The 20,676-nt window shown below is 41.9% G+C and overlaps 1 protein-coding gene across 3 annotated transcripts; it reads right to left on the bottom strand.

Moving 5' to 3' along the window:
* Positions 1-275: 275 nt before the first annotated feature.
* FKBP9 (FKBP prolyl isomerase 9) lies at positions 276-18,188 on the bottom strand. Of its 3 annotated transcripts, none has more exons than XM_040548859.1 (10): positions 17,586-18,188; positions 13,744-13,889; positions 13,363-13,552; positions 12,511-12,656; positions 11,209-11,398; positions 8,887-9,032; positions 7,415-7,601; positions 5,370-5,515; positions 3,614-3,777; positions 276-1,910 (listed from the first exon to the last, which is right to left on the bottom strand). In XM_040548859.1, the coding sequence occupies exons 1-10, from the start codon at positions 17,840-17,842 to the stop codon at positions 1,728-1,730; spliced, it is 1,755 nt and encodes a 584-aa protein (XP_040404793.1). In that variant the 5' UTR covers positions 17,843-18,188; the 3' UTR covers positions 276-1,727. The 3 variants fall into 3 exon arrangements, with proteins under 3 accessions (XP_040404793.1, XP_040404792.1, XP_040404794.1); XM_040548858.1 differs by lacking the exon at positions 17,586-18,188 and adding an exon at positions 17,023-17,408; XM_040548860.1 differs by lacking the exon at positions 276-1,910 and adding an exon at positions 2,117-2,239 and having other exon boundaries at positions 17,586-17,993.
* Between the last annotated feature and the right edge of the window lie 2,488 nt (positions 18,189-20,676).

The following is a 20,676-nucleotide window of genomic DNA, read 5'->3' as shown; positions in this document are numbered from 1 at the left end:
AATTGCCACGTCTCCCACAAGACCCTCTCTGTTCTCCAGCAACAGATCTAGGAAGGCACCTTTCCTAGTTGGCTCTCTTAGCACCTGCACGAAGAAGTTATCATCTAGGTGCTTTATGAACCTCCTGGACTTGCTCGTGTCAGCCGTGTGGTGATCCCAGTTGACATCTGGCAAGTTGAAATCCCCCATAAGGACAAGGGGAGTTGATCTCGAGGCAATGAAGGGTATAAGTTTCTGGTCTGTTTCCCACCCATCAAAATGCCAAGAAGAAAATGTAATTGATCAACATTTTATTTAACAAAAAGATCAGTTATCCAACATTTAATGGTATCAAACCCAAAAAATAGTTTTCTGCATTTTCTATAACAACTGTATTAAAAATCAGTATAAAATGTTTTCACCCAACTGAAGTATCAGTTTTTAAAGAGCATCTCAGGGAGCTTATAACCCACATGTACAGATGAAGAAAAGCAAGAAACTAGACACAAAGCATATAAGGAAACACAACTCCCTTTCTACTTGTCTTTGACAAGTGTTGCTCTATACGTATTTGTGCTCTTTACATGTAGTGTACTGAGGGGGGATCATACAGCTTTCCAGAAACATGACTATTTAGCATATTTTTCTATTAAACAGCTTGCTACATTTATAGATTTAATGGGTGATTTTATCAAGAGTTCACATAATCTAAACAGCACTCCCAGGACTCATTTTGTATCAAGGGAGGGATATGCCAGAACATTCGCAGGTGTAAACAGCTGAGTCTGTTTCTTGATTTTATCACTGTCTTTTTGTTTGTTCACCATGCCAGACTGCTCTGCTGCATAAGCTCTAAGTAGCTCCTTAGTCTAACAATTCCCAAAATAGGAGACAGAAGCCCAACGTAAAATCAATTGTATCCAGTATTTATGACAGTATTTGGACCCTGTAATATTAATATTTAAAGTCTAACAAAACTATAAATAAGGTTGCAACTATAAAGGTTTGGGAATCACTGATCTAAATAAACACTGTTTTAACAGGCCAGCAAGAGTCAAGGTTATTAATTGAATATATACAGATGGTAGCAAACTCATTTCATAAAGTAAAAACCCAACGCATACATGGTTACAATTCCAGGCCTGTTTAATTCACAGCTTATGGAAATTTTGCAATGGCATGGCTATCATTTACATGTTCTGCTATTTGTAAATCAAGGGCTCCTGCTGGCAAATATTCCTATGAGTTTGTTCCATTACTGGAAAGAGTGCTCGTGCCTTCTGAAAGGAACTGGGATCAACTGCTGACAATTTTGACAGGTTATTTTCATGGGGGATATTTTCTGGTTTGTTCTGCTGCAGAAATACTTCAGATACACAAGGTTTCTTAAAACTCTTTTAAAAGCACTCTCTAGTTTTCTCCCTGCCACCCATCCAAGTGACTGTGTAGTGTTCAATGATGACTTCTAATCTTTAACATAAAAACAGACCACATGCTTCATGATGTGTCTGGCAGTACACTCTATCAGTTTATACATCCTGTCTTAAGGCACTTACTGCTGTTTTTTATTTTTACATACGCCTGACAATTCCAACTGAAAATCTCTTCCTATTTTAACAGTCTACCCAACACATGCTTGGGCACACACAGGCTGAGTGCTAACCTTTCAGAAACATGCTTGCTTAAACCCTTTCCAGTACATGCATCCTAGGAGTAGGTCAGCTCAGTGCTCTTTGCTCTTCATAGCTTTACAGTTCATCATGTTCCTCTTTGGCCTCCTGGTCTTTCAACTTGAATTCTTCAGCGGTAACTTTACCATTTCCATCCCGGTCCTGATTGGTGAACATATTTTTAACAATCTTTTCAAAATCAAAACCAGGAGCTAGTTTTCCTTTGCCGGAATCAACTTGAGCTTGAATATATTCTGAAAACTGCATGGGAAAGGAGGAGAAAACAGCTCACAATGCAACAGACATTTAGAACTGAAGAGAGAATTCTTACAACTTAATTTAAGCTAATTAGGACAGACACGTGAAGTTAAATCACACTATGTGGAGCTCAGCAAGAAGTTCCTCATTTATTCCAGTGGGTTCTGGACCATATTAAGAAAATTGATTTTTCATAATTTAGGGTGGGGGTTTTTTTTGATAATTTACGGAAGATAAGTTGAGTGACTTAGGACCACGTACATGGAAAGAGGGAGGATAATTCTGCATGCTGATACAAGAAGTTCACATCGTAATACAGGCTCTACCTGCGTCTTAGAAGAAGTAACACACAAGAAAAAAAAATGAAACACAGGAATGAGACTGGAAGCATCAGTATACCATCAGATTTGTTAAAGTAGCTTCAGGCATTATGCCTTTCATTCAATTCCCGTAACTTTGATGGGGTGATGAGGGATGAAAAGGTTGTCAGGTCGCAAGGTTAGTTTTCCCTAAAAATCCTTTTCCTGATACGTACGAAGATGTTACTCAAGGTGATTAGACAACATCTGACAGAAGTCATGCTGGTGGCTTAGCATAAACAAAAAGCCCACAATCAAACACAGTTCTTCCAATTGCTGTGATCTACAGCCCTACTTGTTAAATAAGCTTCAGCAACGAGAGATATTTTTGACATTCATTTACACTTTTTAGGCCAAGCACCCTCTCCCATCGCCCTGGCTCCTCCTTCCCCTCCTCACTAGATATATGGATATCAACATCCCACCTCATTTGTTCTCTGGACTGATAAACTCTTTTCTCCTCTGCAAAGGCAGAAATGAAAATAAACACAAGGGAGAGAAGATGGAGAAAGAAGGAAAATAAAAAGGTGGAAGAGAGTGCCAAGAAGAGGAGAAATAAGGTTTCGATTTAACCCCATCGGTTTGTTAAAATGCTGAAAGTCATCTCATGCTATTTCACAGGTCCACAGCCTGTGCCATGAGTGCTGCATGCAGCACTGCTCCAACAGGGAAGGACACAAAACATAAAGACATAAATGCAACAAAGAAGACTGAAGAGAATAATAAAAAATAAAATTAAAAAAAATACAGACTCAGTTAAGAGAAAACACAAAGGAAAACCTCACAGAGATTTATATAATACAAGGCGGTGTGGCAAAGGAAAGTGAGTTTCCATTAGGGCCCCCAGTGGCATTCTCACACCAGAGACTTGTAGCACAAGCAAGGAGGGGGAAGGACTCGTTCACACAGCACACAATTCACCTTTGGAGGTTCCAGAAGGGAACAGACAGCTCCTGGATACACTGGTACACTTTGGATCAAGAATTCACCATAAACCTCACATCAGCAGACGCTGTGAAGGCTGATGCAGTGAAGGATCACTGAACACTAACTTTGCCTCTTATGCCTGTTCCTACGGATCTGCTGTTGACCACAGCAGGAGACCACAACAGTAAACAGTCTTAAGTAGTATGGCCATTCTTGTATTTTTTTCTTTCCACTTCTCTGACGCTAATTAAATGTATTTTAACAGACACTCTGGCTTCCTGTTACCTTGACAACCACCATCACGTGAAAAAAGACAAGCGAAGCGAAGCAAAGATAGACTGCATTCTTCAATACCTGACTACCTTGGTGATGGTAATAAGGAGAAAATCACTGGAAGTGTTTTCACTTAGCTTAGCTTACCTCCTCCAAAAGAACCTCTCCATCGTGATTCTGGTCTATTTCTTCAAAAAGATTGGGAGAGACTTCACCGTTCCATACAAACATGTATCCTTCAGGCAAGCCAGACACCAGCTCCAGCAGTTCAATATCAAAAACTAACACAGCACTACCAGGCACTTCTCCTTCTGTCACAACAAATGGCAAAGAGAGGTATTTATCCTCACTTACATTAAGAGTACATTTCCTTTAAGTCCATAATAATATTTCTCTTCCAGCTCCAATGGCTGCTTCTGTACTATGATCCCAAAGCCCTGGGATTCCAAGCTCACCAAACCTTTCTGTTCCCTTCAGCAGAGGTGAACATAACATAAAGGAGGAGTTCATAATAAAACTGCATCTTTTTTTTTTTATTTTTTAATTTTTTTTACTTATAAAGCAAAAACTGTGGGAATTAATTAATTTTCCTTTATCTTGACAATACACTGTATATCCAGGTGGTACTGACAGACTCAACGGTAGTGTAACTGCTAGGTATATTACTTCAATGAAACCACAGAAGGAGTTTAATTTATACTTGAAAAAGTTGAATGGAGGTCACCTCTAACTTCTGTCCAGCAGCAAACAAGAAACAATCAAAGTCTTCAGATTTGTGTGCATATACCAAAACAGTAACAATCATGTAATGTTTCAGACCATGGATATCAACTGCAATTTGTATGATCCCAAATACCTATCACTGCTATATTCATAATGTTTTTTTAACATAACGTTTTTTTTTCCCATTTTATGATGAAATTTTCAATTTCTTATTTATAATCACATGTTTTTATACAATGGTGTAAAATGCTGCATATTCCTAATACTCATAATTTTTCATTCATAATTCTTTTGGAAACCAGGTACAAGTGAAAATGCTTCTTTATCTCTTATCACAAATTAATTCTCCATTAAATTTGACATGTGATGTCTGACAGTCTTTGTCAAATACAAACTGCTCTGGGGGTATTCAAGCTTACAACTTATGCAACCATTTCCGTATTAAACCAGAGCTTATTGATCTTGGTGATCTCACGATAGACTCCTTTCCCTCAAGTCTTTAACTCAGAAGGCCAACAAAAACCATATATACTGGGATATGAAAGTTCTTGTCCCTTTTATATTGTTCTTTTTAATTATTGTTACCTTTGTCGTTAAAAATTGATAAGCCTCAATGTTCTGAAACAGGGATTCCCTAGCTGCCTTAAATGTATTATTGCTGGGGTTTCAACAGCAGTGGTAAACAGTTTCACATCTTACATTCAAATTATGTAGTTTCTGAATTTTGAGTGTTCCTTGAATTTTCTAACAAATTAGAGCTGAACTGTTCCTTTCAGTTTTGTTTCCTGCATAACATATTGTATGTTGACGAGCGAGTACCCCATTCCCTATTAGTGAGAACAGTGTTTACATCCCTCTGCAACACCAGAGTGTCTGGAGCTTTCCGCTTTGACAAAGCAGCATCACTGGGGCATGTGTTCCCTTTAGTACTGGGTAAATCTTTATACTGGCCACAGTAGTAATATGACTTGAAATGCAACACAGACAGTATGTTCATTTCACTGGGGAATGGGAGCACTGTCTAAAATAATGAAATAAACTCTAAAAAATAATATTCAATCAGATAAGAGATACTCGCCTTTTATCCTAATGCACAGCAAGTAGCACAACCTGCATACATGCACTTCAGCTGCTCCAGAGACGCTAAGTGGATGTGCAGTAGGTTACTGCACTTACTTACCCACTCCATCTTCCCCATAACCAAGATGAGGTGGAATAACGACGGTGCGTCGTTCTCCAACACACATATCTTGAAGGCCCATGTCCATCCCCACCACCACCTGTCCAGATCCCAGGACTATATTGTAGGTCCTGCCTAGACTGTGTCTGAGGGAGGAAAAAAAAAAAAGAAAAAACAACTCAACATACTACAGAGAGTTTCTGTTGTTCAAAATTACCACATAAGGAGCAGTTCTAGTTAGCGTTCTGTCATTGCCCAGAATCAACTTCATGCCCAACGTTCTACCCAGCAGTTACCTGAAGTTGTTCTCATGGTAGCAATATAGAGACAACACGAAACAGAAGTATCCCTACTGTTGACAAGTCATCTGGTATTAATTATATGTTACTTGAATGAAATCCACTTAGAATCATTAATCCTGCCAATTAAATCCCCAAAGCAGTTTATCTCTAAACAAGAGCTTTTGCATTTCAAGTATTTTCAACTCAACCAAGTTGGGATTTTTAGCAGATCTAAAGTTTTTCCAGATGATCTAGATCTAGAGTTTTTCCAGATGTCCCAGAACTACAAACCTATGAGGATTTGGATGCATTCACATGGATCAGCCATTCCATTAATGTTAATCATTCACTATGATGAGTGAATTAGCACAACAGCTGGGAAGAATAAGAATATCACTGTTACCTAACCATATTATTTTTTGAATTATACCTTGCTGCTGGTAGCTCAGTTCTAAAATTACAAATTATCAAGAGTTAAAAACCCAGAAGTTAAGCACATATTGTGACTCTAAAAGAACAGTGCTATGTTAAGACTTAGTATGTGGTATGCACCACAATAGCAGAACCTTTTCTTCTGTCAGCCTCCTGTCTTTGACTATTTGGCTTGGCTGTACCACTGCAGGACATGCCTGTACAACAGAGTATTATTTGCAAAGAAAACAATTCAGTGGATAGGAGACCACCCTTAAAATTAGAGGTACAAGATTCGTTCTTTGATGCTCTCTAAACTGCTTTTGATAAGACAGTCTCAGCATCCCTTGGTTCCTTCTACAAAATGAGAATTGAGCATTTCTGCCATATAAAAGGTGTTTTGAAGCTGAACACATTACTTGTATACATACCTGACTACAGTATAACATCATGTGCTTCGATGTAAGCCAGCTTTTCAGTTCTGCAAGCTATTCTGTGCACTGTGAAAATCGAGCTGCTTCCTGTATTAATTATAACCTGTTTAAAAATAGCTTTCTCCAACTACCATTCCAAAAATAAAATATTATTTAGATGACTAACGCTATGCAAAATATGAAAACAGAAAAACAAGCTAGCAAAAGTATTGTAGCTGCAGCAAACAGTGCTGTGGATTTGCTTTAGTTGGATATGAGACAGACCAGAGCAGTCCCTGACTTCCTCATAAACCTACTGTCAACAGGAAGGAGGAAGAGGAATATTATCATCACAGGCATAACCAACCTGATGATTTCTCCACACTGACACTTACTGCAACAGTACAGGACAGGGAAATCAGCACCCATGTGTGGGACAGACCTGATGGCGACCACTTACTGTACAATGCACTCAAGCTGGCTTTAGCAAGATCACGCTGAGTGCTTCTCAAACCTCTCTCAGGAGCACTGAATCAGCAGGGTGCAAATCCTACCCATGAAACTGAACGTACTTAAGATAGTTCATTCGCACAGAGCCCTGTGTGTCACTCTGTTATGACTGCCCGGATTCCTGAATTAGCCCATTTGAACAAAATGCCATGCAGACAACCTGTTTCATCACTCTGCTTGTAGTGTTTATGTTCTTTTCAACACATTCCTACATCCTCTATGTTCCTGGTTCTCTCTCTATGAGAAACGGTCTTTCTTTTCCTCTTCCTACACATCTTAGACAAACAGACATAAAAAGAAAACCACATTCTAAATAAATGCTCAATTTTTTAATTAAAAATCTTTTATTCTCCTCCAGCCTGCTTTGTATGCTATTCATTCTGCCTTCACAGCTGCAGGGGGCATTTTCTTTAACACATAACATACTTACGTTGAGTCTAGCAAAGTACCATCCAGGAGTGAAGCGTTGTAGTGATATTTCAGGTAATCTCCTTTCTTACTCAACACGGTGCAGTTGGAAGGTTTGTAGTTGACCGTAATGCTGACTGAGTCTGAGGGGTTGTGGAAGTCAACCACATGTATGTCAAAGACCAGCACTGCAGATCCTGGAATCTTTCCTAAATAGGAAGCAAATTAGGACAAGTAGAAAAAGAAATGGTACCCAAAAGGGCTTATGATGACCACAGACTGTACCCAGTAGGAATATAAATTCCCACTATGTCCTCTACTGAGTCATCTTGCTCTTCTTGTTCAGAACTAAAGGATTGCATCTCTGCTATATGGAACAGCTGCAAGCTGCATCCAGTGTAGGACAGAGAACTAGTGGAAAAGCCTTGAACATGCACTCAGTTCCATAGTGAAGGAAAAATTTCCATTATTCTGAATTGGAGAATTAGGCAGAAATGAAGCAATAAGCATGTACTTTCTGTGACCACCCTAAATGACTGACTGTTGTTTCATGTACCAATTCATTATCAATCGTCAGAATTCTTTAGGACTTCTCGTGCTTCAAGGAATGCCATTGTGTCTTAAAAGTTACATTTTCCTAATATGTCCTGATAGCAAGCAACTTCTTCCCCCCACTTCCCAGGATAATGTGCAATTGCATTACCAGCAATGCCAGACACATCCAGAGACAGCAATGGATTTCGTTGGTAGAGAAGTCTTAATTCCCAAATCAACAGCACAGAATTTGCATCCACAGAAGAGAGGCTTCTCTTCTAAGTCACTTTTTCCAAATAACAACCCCAGAGGTACCTTTGGAAACACCAACCACAAAACTGTGATTGGCTAGAAGTGTTATCGTATTTCAACCTCTCACTGCAATCTTTTTAGGTATTAATGAGTCTTCCCAAAGGAATTTTAATTGTATGTTATACATACACAGATACTTTGCTGTTATATGCATCCACTGTTTACAGAGGCGGCTTAGGAGTCCACAAAACCTGTGGCTGTGGAAGGAACGGGGAAGAAAACTTAACACAATGAATTCCTTTAGCGTACAGCACTTGTTAAGATACACAGGAAGGAAGGTCACACCGCAGAGTTCCTGGCATCCAAGTACCAGTCTGTCTGCAACACTGATTATCCAAATGATTTCAGGTCATCAACTACCGGTCTGCTTGAAATACTAATTATCCAAATGATTTCAGGTCACCAATTACATGAGAAACTGTCCTGCATTCCTATTGTCCTGCCTATTAGCTAATTAAAATAATTTTGCACATTCTGGGTGTAATCCTGTTAGTTGTGTGCCCACAAAATAATGAACTAATTCATAGACCTTTCAAATGCCAAAAAAGTGGAACAAATACTTTATGTATTTTAACTACATAAAACTGCACTGAACAGCAAAGGAAACATCATTAATTATGTAAGCCTTGAATGAAAAGCCAAGCTCACCTCTTCCTTCTTCTCCATACCCAAGATGAGGAGGGATTATTATTCTTCTGTTTTCACCAGTGCACACACCTAGCAAACCTTCATCCATCCCAGCAATCACATAACCCTTCCCGACATAGGTGTCATACGTACGATTTCGTGAGTAGCTGTGGAAAAATATTTTCTTTTTAGCAGTGGCACATGCTCCAGAAAGCACAGAATTTTGCAATCTTGCAACACAATTCTTAAACCAGTTAAGGTCAAGCACATGGTCATTAACTGTCACCAGAGAGGCACAATGCAATCACCATGTTTGATGTACCTAGGCCACCACGTTTCATCAGTCATTGATGCATATGCATCATTTATCAACCAATACTGGGACCCTGGCTAGGGAACAGCTTGTTTGCAAATGCATTTCTACTTCATATTGACAAAACAATCTCACCTATTTCTACACTTTATTACAGCATGATTTCTGTTGAGTTTAAGTAGCTGACAAAATTAATTTTCTCCTTTAAATTTTCCCCTGCCCTAACTCTATTTTAATAAGTGCTTATCAACTAGATATAGTTTAGTATAATTTTTGTGAGACACCTATCTCATTTTGCAACCACAGCTATGTAGTTGAACTGCTACGAGCTGCAGGTGGGATAAATAAGCTCTCCTGGGATGCACAGCATTAAAATGAGTCATGACAACAAACCAGTATCAACACTATCCCTCCCTTCTTAACTATGTCAATCACTTAAAACGTTGGTTGAAGGATCTGCTTCAACACCTAAGGTAAGAATAAAACAAGCCTACAACAACAGATGACATTTATTAGAAGGATGTGTCTGCCTTCTGCCTTTCTTCAAGGCATGTTACATGAAGGTACAACACAAAGAAAGGAAGGCAGAAAGGTTTTAATTCATCTTTACAAGGTAGCTCTTGGAATGAATGACACCAGCACTGAACCTTAGTTAATTCAGAGGCTTGCTGAACTGGTCTAAGTTCAGATGGCCCTGGCTGAGATTCCCAGGATCTGTTCTGCAGCTGAATATTGCAGAGAAAGAAATGAAAGAAAAGATTATTAGAGTTCTTGACCCCAGCCATTAGCTGTGCTTTTGGCATGCTCCCTGTAGTAGTGACAATTTCTTTCTTGGTCAGCTCCAAGGCTTTCAGTAACTACTGTTAGCTGCTCTATTTCTTTACGGGCTTGTTAGACACGGGCCTTTCTTGGAAATTCTGCAGGAAGCCAGGACGTGACACTCTAAGGAATAAACCTCGTAACAACTGTCAGCTCTTTAGGATGATGAAGAGGCTACTGTCTACAAAGCATTTATTACTATTTACTGACAACAACCCTAATATAAATACAACAGCCACTTTCAAAAATTTTTTAATCACAACAGAAAAGAAAACACCCATTTACTTCTCAAAATGAGAAACATTCCAGCCAGGTGCACTGTGGATAAGCTAGAAGTGCTTAACTTACATTTTTTATAAGCTGTAAATTAAGATCTGCACTGATGGCTGGCCTCCTGCTTTCTACCCTCCCACAAAGCAAGGCAACTGAATGGGGAGATCAAGGCTGACTGTGAGCCTTACTGCATCTGAGTTCAATTATTTGAGATACAATTCCCTGACTCCTCCTCATAGAAAGTTGTACACATGGCATACTACTCAGCCGATGTTTGCAAACTGATCCTGACCTTCAAGCAGCTGTAGAAGTATGAAACAATCTGCTTTGAGTTTAGTTTGCAAAACATTTTACAGTGTCTCATTTTCAATTCTTGTTAGCTACTCATAACAGCTTTTCTGAAAGCAGGTGTAGTAAAATAAAGTATTTTTCATTAAAGAGCAAAAAAAAAAAGTCAGGAAGCTACAACGGGATTATTCATCATATAATTCTGCATGTGGTGCTAATGTACCCACAGCACTTTGAATATGAAGTGACAGTGAACCTTCTTCCTTTATCACAGAAACCCTGTTGCTGAATTGTGACCCACAATTCTCAGGATGTAAAATGGGAATCGTATTTATTTTCTGTCCCTTCAGTAGTTTTACCTATTTGGCAGATAAACTCAGTGGGGCAAAGACTATTCAAGCACACGTCTAAAGCATAGATAGCTCCATAGGATGGATCATGACCCCTAGATGGCGACTCTAACACTGTCAAAAAACAAAATAGGCCTTTGTCTTCCCCATATTGAAAAGATTTGTAAGTTTTTTATTAAGAGAAGACTCCAGCTCCACTCACAAGGAAGGAGTAGCAAAGAATTATATTTAGGTATATTATGAACCGGACAGACAAGACAAACTAGAAATGGCATATGCAGTACTGAACAGTTTGGTTACCTGGAATCAAACAGTGTGCCATCCAAAAGTGTGCCGTTGTAATGGTATCGGAGGAAGTCTCCTGTTTGGCTTCTCCGCTCACAAGATTCAGGTACTTGCTGGTTCTCAATAGTAATACCATCCTTAGGGTTATGGAGATCTAGCAAAACCACATCAAAGACTAGAGAAGCTTGGCCAGGGATCTCCTTACCTACAAGAATATCAGAGCAGAAACTTGTTACAACAGACCAGGTGTTCTAAAAGGAGCTTAAACATTTTTGCTGAACAAAATAAAACAAAAACAAATTAGCGTAATCTCTTTCTAGTCAGTTATTTTATGTGTGGGTTTGTCATTTAATTCTCCCATTCAATTATTTCATTCTGTTCCTATTGTGATGACATTATCTCACCAAAAATAAGCCTCTTCAGTAATGCCCACCTTAGTCAATGTACACCAGGTCCACCTGAGCTGCAAGTTTTAGTCTACCAACACACTTATCAAAGTGCGTAAAACATCCATCACTATACAAACGTGGTACATTTGCTCTTCCTACCCTGTCCAAAACCAGAGACCACATGATGGAAGCTGAAGAAGGGTAAATTAAGTACCTTAGTGAAGAAATACTTCCCCATTGACACACAAATTATAATATGGATTGCTTTGTCTGAGAACCAATGAGCTCAAGAACTTGTCAAATTTTTAAAACAATCATCTCTGTAGATAACAAAGCTTCGTGGATTTATCACAATAAATGGTAATGAAGGGGTGTGAAACTTTGTACACCATCAAGACATCCTTAAACATTAGAGCAGAGCAAGAATTTAAGCAAGGAAGAATTCCAAACTATACCTAACTGCCCTCTCATTTAACATGGGAACCTCTATATGTGACCTGAAGGCAGTCTCATACGACTAGTAATCCATCTTGTAGCTATTACTGGGGCATTTGTTGCAAAAAAGGAACAAAAGTGGAACTAAATTTTATATGTAAGTTTTCAGGTCTCTGTGGCAGTCGCTGGAAGAATTACGCAGTCACATGACTTCCACTTTTTGGAGACATTATTAACCACAGTTGATACTCTCTGAATGAAATTACATTTTCTTTTTATCAAAAATATATGTCAACTAAGCAACTCAGTGCTCATGCTATTTTAAAAAAGGTATTTTATAATCAGCCACATAATACATTTTTAAACTCTCTTTCCAGCACTTTGGTCCATTTGTCTGAAATTGGCAGTAATGTTGCCCAAGAATTTAAAATACACAAGGGTCAGGTTTGTTTTAGAATATGGATGTACTGGATAAGAAAGGAGTAACTTTTACCATCTCCTTCTTCTCCATATGCCAGGAAAGGTGGTATCGTGATGATGCGCTTCTCTCCTACACACATTCCCAAGAGACCCTGGTCCATACCAGGGATCAGCCATCCAATTCCCACATAGGTATCGTAAGTTCTCATCCGATTATGGCTAAAAACAAAAAAACAACAACAAGCAAAAAAAGCAATGTAAAGCCATAGGCAGGAACAACAATAATCCTCAAAAGTCACATACTATGCACAAGATATGTCACAACTTGCTGCTCCCAACATATGGTTCATTGAATTGCCAAGGTCTTGCTGAGTAGCATTTTCCAGAGTGCTTAGCTACTTCAGAAACCTTACAGGGGTTTTGATAACATGACTCACAAACATAATGGCAGCTGTTATTAAAGCATCGTTTTCCACAGAACTTCAATGAAATACACAGGCTATAAACTTAATATCTCAGTATGAAAGTGTTAATAGCTCAATGTCTCTAAGAACTCTGCCTGCTTAATTTATAAAGCTTGTATCTGAATTGAATAGCTATGCTGCAGTGGTTACAAAAACCATTAGCTGACTAATTACAGACAGTAATACAAATACAGGGAATGAAATACTACTAAAAAAAATAGACCTGGGCTGCTAATACCCACCTAGAAATAACTATTATTGGTTTGAGTCAGTACTGCTGTCTCATAATTTCTGAATAAATTACTGATTTTTATATGATGCTAGCTTTAATTTCCTGCGAAAATTGTGTTTCTGGTCAATTAGCACTAATTGCCATAACAGTAGAGGGGGGAGGAAAAGACAGTTTCAAGTGAATCAGACACCTGCCAAAATACACAAGCACACAAAACCCAGCTGCGCACCTCGAATCAAAGAGGGTCCCATCTAAGAATGTCCCATTGTAATGGTATCGCACGAAGTCAGACACCTGGACTGTCCGAGTGCACTTCTCGGGTTTGAAGTAAGTCTGAACCTGCACTTCATCCTCCGAATTCCAAAGATCTATCAGAAGCACATCGAAATGGAGCACGGCATTGGGGGGTATCACGCCAGCTGAAAAGCAAAACAACACAAGGGAGTTTGCTTCCTTTTTTCTATAGGACATCAGCAAGAAGTGAATCAATCTGCACATTCCCTAAAGCAGTCCATGGGATACGACTCCTTCCTTTTTGTGTTTATAACCCTCTGTATGTCCATCAATCACCCGCACAAGGAGCTATTCAGATGCCTGGTGCTGTACTTACACACGCCTTCATTCCCGTAGGCGAGCTTGGGGGGAATTTTCACGAACCGCCGCTCGTTCACGCACATGCCAACCAGAGCTTTGTCCATTCCAGCAATGAGCTGGCCTTTTCCCACAAACACGTTGAATGTGGATCCCCTGTCATAGCTAAGGAGGGAGAAGCAAGCAGAAAAGTTAGTGGCTCATTTATTCATTAATGGCTTCTGCTTTTGAGAGGTTAACTGTACCCCATCTCCTCCCTGCCTTGTTAGCGTAACTCTATCCAGAGGCAGCTGCCAGGGGAATGGTTGAATCCAAGTGTTTCTGAAACTCCAAGCCAGCCCTCTTCCTGTCCACTGCCCACCATCTTCCCGAAATGTGATCTAGTGGTGTGCAACAGTGATCCATCCTGCAGACACCCACAGCCCGTAACTACACGTGGTTAATTCATGCTCTAGTACTATAAGCAGCACTGGAAAATTAAAGACAAAAGAGAAAAAGTAAATGCTATTATAAGGTATGAAAGTATGGCTGCTCCCACAATAGGATCTTATCTTATTGATACCGATAATAAAAAACAAAATACACAAGATCAATAAGCTTTACAGCATGAGACATCATGCTTGGTGACAGTGGCAGAAGAAGAAAGGGAAAAGGTGCCTTTGTGAGTCACAGCTGTGAGATTTGCCAACTGGTTAGCTACTTTCTCCTCTACGTTCCCAGCTCTCATTTCCCTAAGACTTAACTAAATACCAAAAAATAGAGGCGTGCTTTAAACAGCAAGTTTGCCAGATCAAATATCAGTGTATCCAATCAAACGATTCTCTACTGTGATTACCCATCTGAAAGGTAAAATAAATCTCATTTGAAAGGTAAAATAAATCATTCATAAACGCTAATGAAAGTTTTCCACAGAGCACTGAAAGCAGCAGTGTTAGCACAACATAACACCAGCGTTGGCGTAAGTGGTTCCTCTGACCACCTCAAGCCACACAATGACCCCACTCTGCTGTACCTGAGTTACTGCTGTTACTCGTTTTTTAGAGGAATGTATAAACATATGTCAGGATGCATTTCAGAAGCTTTGTGCCTATTTCTAAGCGTTCACTGCTTCCACTTTCTCAAATTCTTATTACAATGTAAAGGACTTTTTTTCTGATAAAAGGCAACATTGGAAAATAATAATAAAATAAAAAAAAGGCTTCTGCCGCTGCCTGCTGAAACACTCTGGAAAGCAGCCAGTGGCTAGATATCACTAGGGAAATGATGTCAAACTTTCCTTCCAAGACCATGCACATCACTTCCACAACACACTGAGCCTCCTAACAGTCCCAGAGCCTCCAAATCCCTCAAATATTTCACTGAGGGATCTCTCTGTTTGCTCCATGATTTTCTTCTGGCAAACATTTTACTTAAAATAGACAACCCTCTACACAGAGCAGTCACTTTCTGTTCCACCAATATTCCCTCTCCCAGGCAAGGATGGAAAATATTTAAATAAGCTCCTGAAAAACTCTGCTGTACATACAAAAACATAATCAAGATGTTAAGATTAATAACATTCTACAAAACCCTCAGAAGTGGTATTTTGTAGCAATTGACAAAGCTTGGCACTACATCTGGGATGATCGTAAAAAAAGTATTCCTTTTTTTTTTCTAAAAATAAACCTAAAATTTAAAAAAAATGTTGATGCAAAGCATAGAACTGAACAAAGCAGTGAATGGACCCTGCGGCTTTGACCAACTGACTTTGCAGATTCCTTAAAGCTGAGCACAGTTCGTTTCTATTAGCAGAATCTACCACATTAACAGCAGATGCATAGGCAATTGGATTCAGACTTAAAAATCCAAATGATTTTGTGGCTATGGAAATAAAAATATAAACACTGATAAAAGAAATGAATGAAGGACATTAGTTAATTATGTGAAACAGTTGTGATCAGTAAGACTTTGTAAGCAGCCTGTTACTGAGAAGAGCAGTATTTCTACTTTCTGTTTGGAACTATCTGTAGAGAAAGGAAAGTTTAAGCCTCAAGAACATTTTCAGCAGTTGAAGAAGAAACAAAGTAAACCTGCCCTCACTTCAACACCTGAAGTATTTTCAAGGCCAATTTCACACCAGTGTTTGACTACATTGATGCTGGGAAGCACCTTCATAAACTTAAAAAGCAAGTAACAAATACAACTAGTAAAAATGGGTTTTGTAATAGGCTGATTTCAGGTATAAATTGAACATTTTTAACTTGTATGCTCTAAGTGATAAAGAATTTAAGACAAATATTCCAAAAGATGCCTTCAGTTGACCTACAGAACACAAGAACTCTAAATTTTCCAGTAGCTCCTAAAATGACAGACCACTGTCATCAATCCAAAAAAAAAGTCCCGCAGGTACTGAGTAACAAAAATGTCTGTCGACATGAGCTGCCATCTAGGAAAAAAATGACAAGCTGGCCATAGCTGACTTTTACAGCCTTTTGAAATGAAGATAGCTGTACAAGTACTCAGGTTAGATTGGACTACCATCGTTATCATCTAGTTGGCAGTATTGACACTTAGAGAACCCAAAGTGACAAACGTACAGCTCTGCACAGCCCATTCCCTACCCAAATAATTCACAGCCTAATTACCAGGTGCACAGACTTAAACTCGAGCCCCGTCAAGTGTCTGGCCTCAGCACAGGACTTTGCTGGCATAACTCAGCACACCAGTAAGGGAGGCTAAGTGCGTACTTGTACAAATCAGAAACACATTTCTGCACACGGGGCCGGTTTCCAGAATGTCACATATTTTTTAAATGAGCAGTGAGCACGCTGCCTTTGTGCATCCTCCGTTCTGCACCCAAGGCTGATTTTCCGAGACGGTCGGCTGCCAAGGAGTGCACTGTCCTTACCAGGCTTCTTCCCTGGGACTGCACCAATGCCAGCGGAGCCGCCAGCCGTGGCACCCTGCTCTTGGTGTGGGGCTGCGCTGGTGAAGCGGCACCACCAGCATGCGGAAGCTGGGCCAGCCCAAGAGGAAGCGCTGGCTTTACTCTGAGGACAGCTATTTCCCTAAGGCCAGAGATTTCCCTTGCAGCGCAAGAAAGATTAGCAGGATTACTGAAAATCTAATTTGTTTTTCCTTCATGAGCAACACTTTGATCAGTGGCAGCGAATGAGAAAACAAACAAGCACTGAGCGGTGCCAGCACCCCTCACAATCTCCCGATCCCACTGTTCGGGCTTCCTGACCCCAAAATAACAGGAGGAAGGCTGCAGGACATTCCACTGCAGATGGGTCACGCTCATTTACAGGCAACTTACACAACTACTTCTAAGTAAGAACTGCTGACAGGACTCTTCTTCTGGTAAAGACTCCTCGTTTCTTGCTCTGTGGTAGATTTGAGCCTCGGAAGGCCACAGGAGAGGTATGGAAGGAAATGGGCAGCTCCATGACAGGACGTAGCAGAAGGAAAGGGGCAGGATGGTGCTGCCTGCAGTGGCTCGGTGACAAGACTTAGCAGAAGGAAAGGGGCAGGATAGTGCTGCACGAAGTGGCTCAGTGAGGGGACGTGGCAGAAGGAAGCGGGCAGGTATTGCTGCATGCAGGAGCTCTGTGACGGGACATAGCAGAAGAGGCAGGACAGCGCTGATCGTAGTGGCTCAGTGACGGGACGCAGGCTCCTGTTCTCCATCCTGCCCAGACACCCCGGCGGTCTCCTCTCCAGCAGCACCAAGCCGTGACACTAACACGGTGGCGGCCGCTGGGCTCTCTGCCCCGCTGCCCGGCGGCCCGGGCCCGTCTCTCCGGCCCCTGCTGTCCCTCGGACACCTGCCTCGCCTTGGCCCCGTCCCCGTCCCCGTCCCGTCCCCGGCGCCCCTCGCACCTGGAGTCGAAGCGGGTGCCGTCGGGGAAGGCGCCCAGGTAGTGGTAGCGCACGAAGTCCCCCCGCCGCACCGCCCGCGGGCAGCGCTCGGGCACGAAGCGCCGCTCGACGCGGACGTCGGCCCCGTCCCACGGCGGCTCGGCGGCGGCGGCGGGCACCGGCGGAGCCTGGCAGGCCGCCCAGCTCACCAGCAGCGCCGGCAGCAGCAGCAGCAGCGAGCCGCAGCCCGGGCCCCGTCGCGCCGCCGGCCCCGCCATGGAGGGCGGCGAGGGGTGGGGGGAAGCGGGGCACGGCGCGCACACGGCCGTGAGGGGAAGGCTCCGCTCCTCCTCCTCCTCCTTCTCCTCCGCCTCCCGCTGCCGCTGCACGGCTTGCGGACGTGGATGCCTCCGGCCTCTTTCCCCCAGAATGCTCCCACCCGCGGCGGGGGAGGAGCAGCCGAGGGGCGGCCAGGCTGTGGGGATGGTGGCCCCGGTGCGACGTGGCGGCACGGGGAATGGCGGAGCCCCTCGCCCGGGGGCTTGGTTGGCATGTAGAATCGTAAAGGTTGGGAAAGACCGCCAAGACCATCTGGTCCAACTGTACCCCTACCACCAATGTCACCCACTAAACCATGTCCCTCAGCTCCACGTCCAACCTTTCCTTGAACATCCCCAGGGACGGTGACTCCACCACCTCCTTGGGCAACCCGTTCCAATGCCCAACTACTCTTTCTGAGAAGAAATGTATCCTAATTTCCAAACTGAACTTCCCCTGGCACAGCTTGAGGCCGTTTCCTCTAGTCCTATAACTAGTTATCTGTGAGAAGAAGCTGACCCCCAGCTCCCCACACCTTCCTTTCAGGTAGCTGTAGAGAGCAATGAGATCTCACCTGAGCCTCCTCTTCTCCAGACTAAACAACCCCAGTTCTCTCAGCCGCTCCTCATAGGACTTGTGTTCCAGGCACTTCAGCAGCTCTGCAGCCTTTCTCTAGACACACGCCAGGGCCTCGATGTCCTTCTGGCACTGAGGAGCCCAAAACTGAACACAGCACTCAAGGTGCGGCCTCACCAGAGCAGAGTACAGGGGGACGATCACCTCCCTGGTCCTGATGGCTACACTATTCCTGATACAAGCCAGGAGCAATCAACGCTGGTGGCTGGCAACTGCCCATTTTTCATATCTTCTTGATCTTGCAAGCCATGGTAACGAGGAACTTGGGTTTCTTCTCAGTTATTCTAACAAGCTTCAGTGAGGAAACATAGAAAAGCTAGGCATCTGGCCCAGAGCAAGTTAAATAATACTATTATTTTTTGAGAAAGCATTGACTTCTGTGGCACTGCTTTCCTGGTTAAAATAGATGCCTCTCCCTTTGGGGGTTACTGGTTGGAAATGTGGGGTCACCGGGGAATATAATTTGTATAAGAAGCACTTCTGACAAGATTTTGTTCTTGATAAATTATTAAACAAGTGCTGCTCACGTTTGGATGGACTGATGGAGAATGGAAACTACTAAAGTCAGGCACGCCACTGTGGCGACAAATGCTTGAGTGCCTCGGTCAGCAGGATGAGAGTTCATGGGCCCAGCTCTCCGAACCTGTGCGTCTGACACACAGCTGTTTCGCCCCAGCACCAGAAGGGACACAGCCAAATCAAATATTTTTAGAGTGCTTTCAAAAACTCTTGTATAATATTGACATATTGCCAGGAAATGGCAGCTGCTAGGTGATCTAACCGGTGAAAAAAGCTAGCAACTCATGCAGCTATTTAAAGATAACCAGATTTGTGGTTACAAATCACATCCTCCTTCCAACAATAATCAGGCTGCACATTCCAAATCAGCCCTGTAAAATATCCTTTAAACAACCTGTTTAAATTGTCTGGCAGTTGCCTTGATTTAAATAGCCCTTTTTGATGTTGTTTTGTATAGGCATGAATTATTTTCTCAAGGACAACTCATAGTTCACCACTGGAGCATGTTGACACAACCAACATGAAGATAAAGCTTACACTGCATTTGGCCATTCTTTTTGCCAGCCAGCAACACATCCTTTGTTTATTCCCATTTATTTAAGTTCAATGATTTTAAAGCAATTCCCCTTGGACTCAATTTATATGGAGTTTTGTACTCATTACTCATCATATGCGTCAATAACAGTTCCCCACTTCTGTTGTAATTACCACTGCCTCAAGACTGCTGTAAGTTACGCTGGTGTATACCGGCCCCCAAAAGAGCCACGTGTCAGTTCTGTGTTACAGAAACAGCAGGTTTCATGCCTCAGCTCCATTCTCTCTGTAGCCAATGCACCTTATAGCACATGGAGAGATCAAGATAGTGCTCAGACAGGTAGATGTAGTTGCTTTCTGTCCTCCTTATTTTATTCAGGCAGCACAGAGGCAGCTGAATACCAAAGGTGCCCAGTATTTCTCCTGGAAATGGCATTTCCAACAATTCACTCTTTTTCAAAGCATACACATACACAAAAGGAAGTCTTATTTTTATGCTGGTTTGTTTGAACACGAACCCAGCTTCCCTGCAGGCATTCTGGGGGATGCCGATCCCTATCAGATCGCCTGTCCTTCAGTCAGCCTGACACCCAGCCCTGACTAATTCAGGGTGAGCAGGGGGATAAGCACAAGCATGCCTGAAGCTCCTGCTCCGACAGTGAGAATTATGCTTCCCAGACTTAAAAACACAGTACAGCTAATGTCCGTTCTCTCTCTGAAAACTCAGCTTTCAGGAATGTCACAGGTTACACAAAAAATTAGGATTAAAGAGCTGGGATTTATGCCTTTGCACTCCATCTCCTTTTGTGGGATGTGGTGTGCCTCATGTAATGTTCAAGGGGCTGCAGTTCTAGCTTCGGGCTTAGCTACGTCAAATTAAAATGTAACTCAAGGATTCAGTGCTGTTTCCAAGTTATTTGAAGGGCAAGGAAGTAAAATGCCAATGCTGATTCTCTGTCTGTGTATCACAGCAGCATTACTATTAGAGCTTGTCACACGGAGGAGAAATCCAAAAGCTCAAGTGGCAAGAAGGTAGATAAGAAAATTCCTTCACACACTACTGGCATGAATCATGTCTCAGGAGCACTGAAGAAAGCTGAGGAGC

This window comes from Cygnus olor, chromosome 2 (assembly GCF_009769625.2).
Source record: "Cygnus olor isolate bCygOlo1 chromosome 2, bCygOlo1.pri.v2, whole genome shotgun sequence".
NCBI classification, from domain to species: Eukaryota; Metazoa; Chordata; class Aves; order Anseriformes; family Anatidae; genus Cygnus; species Cygnus olor.
The sequence above is the reverse complement of the archived record's forward strand: the minus strand, read 5'-3'. Positions and strand labels throughout refer to the sequence as shown.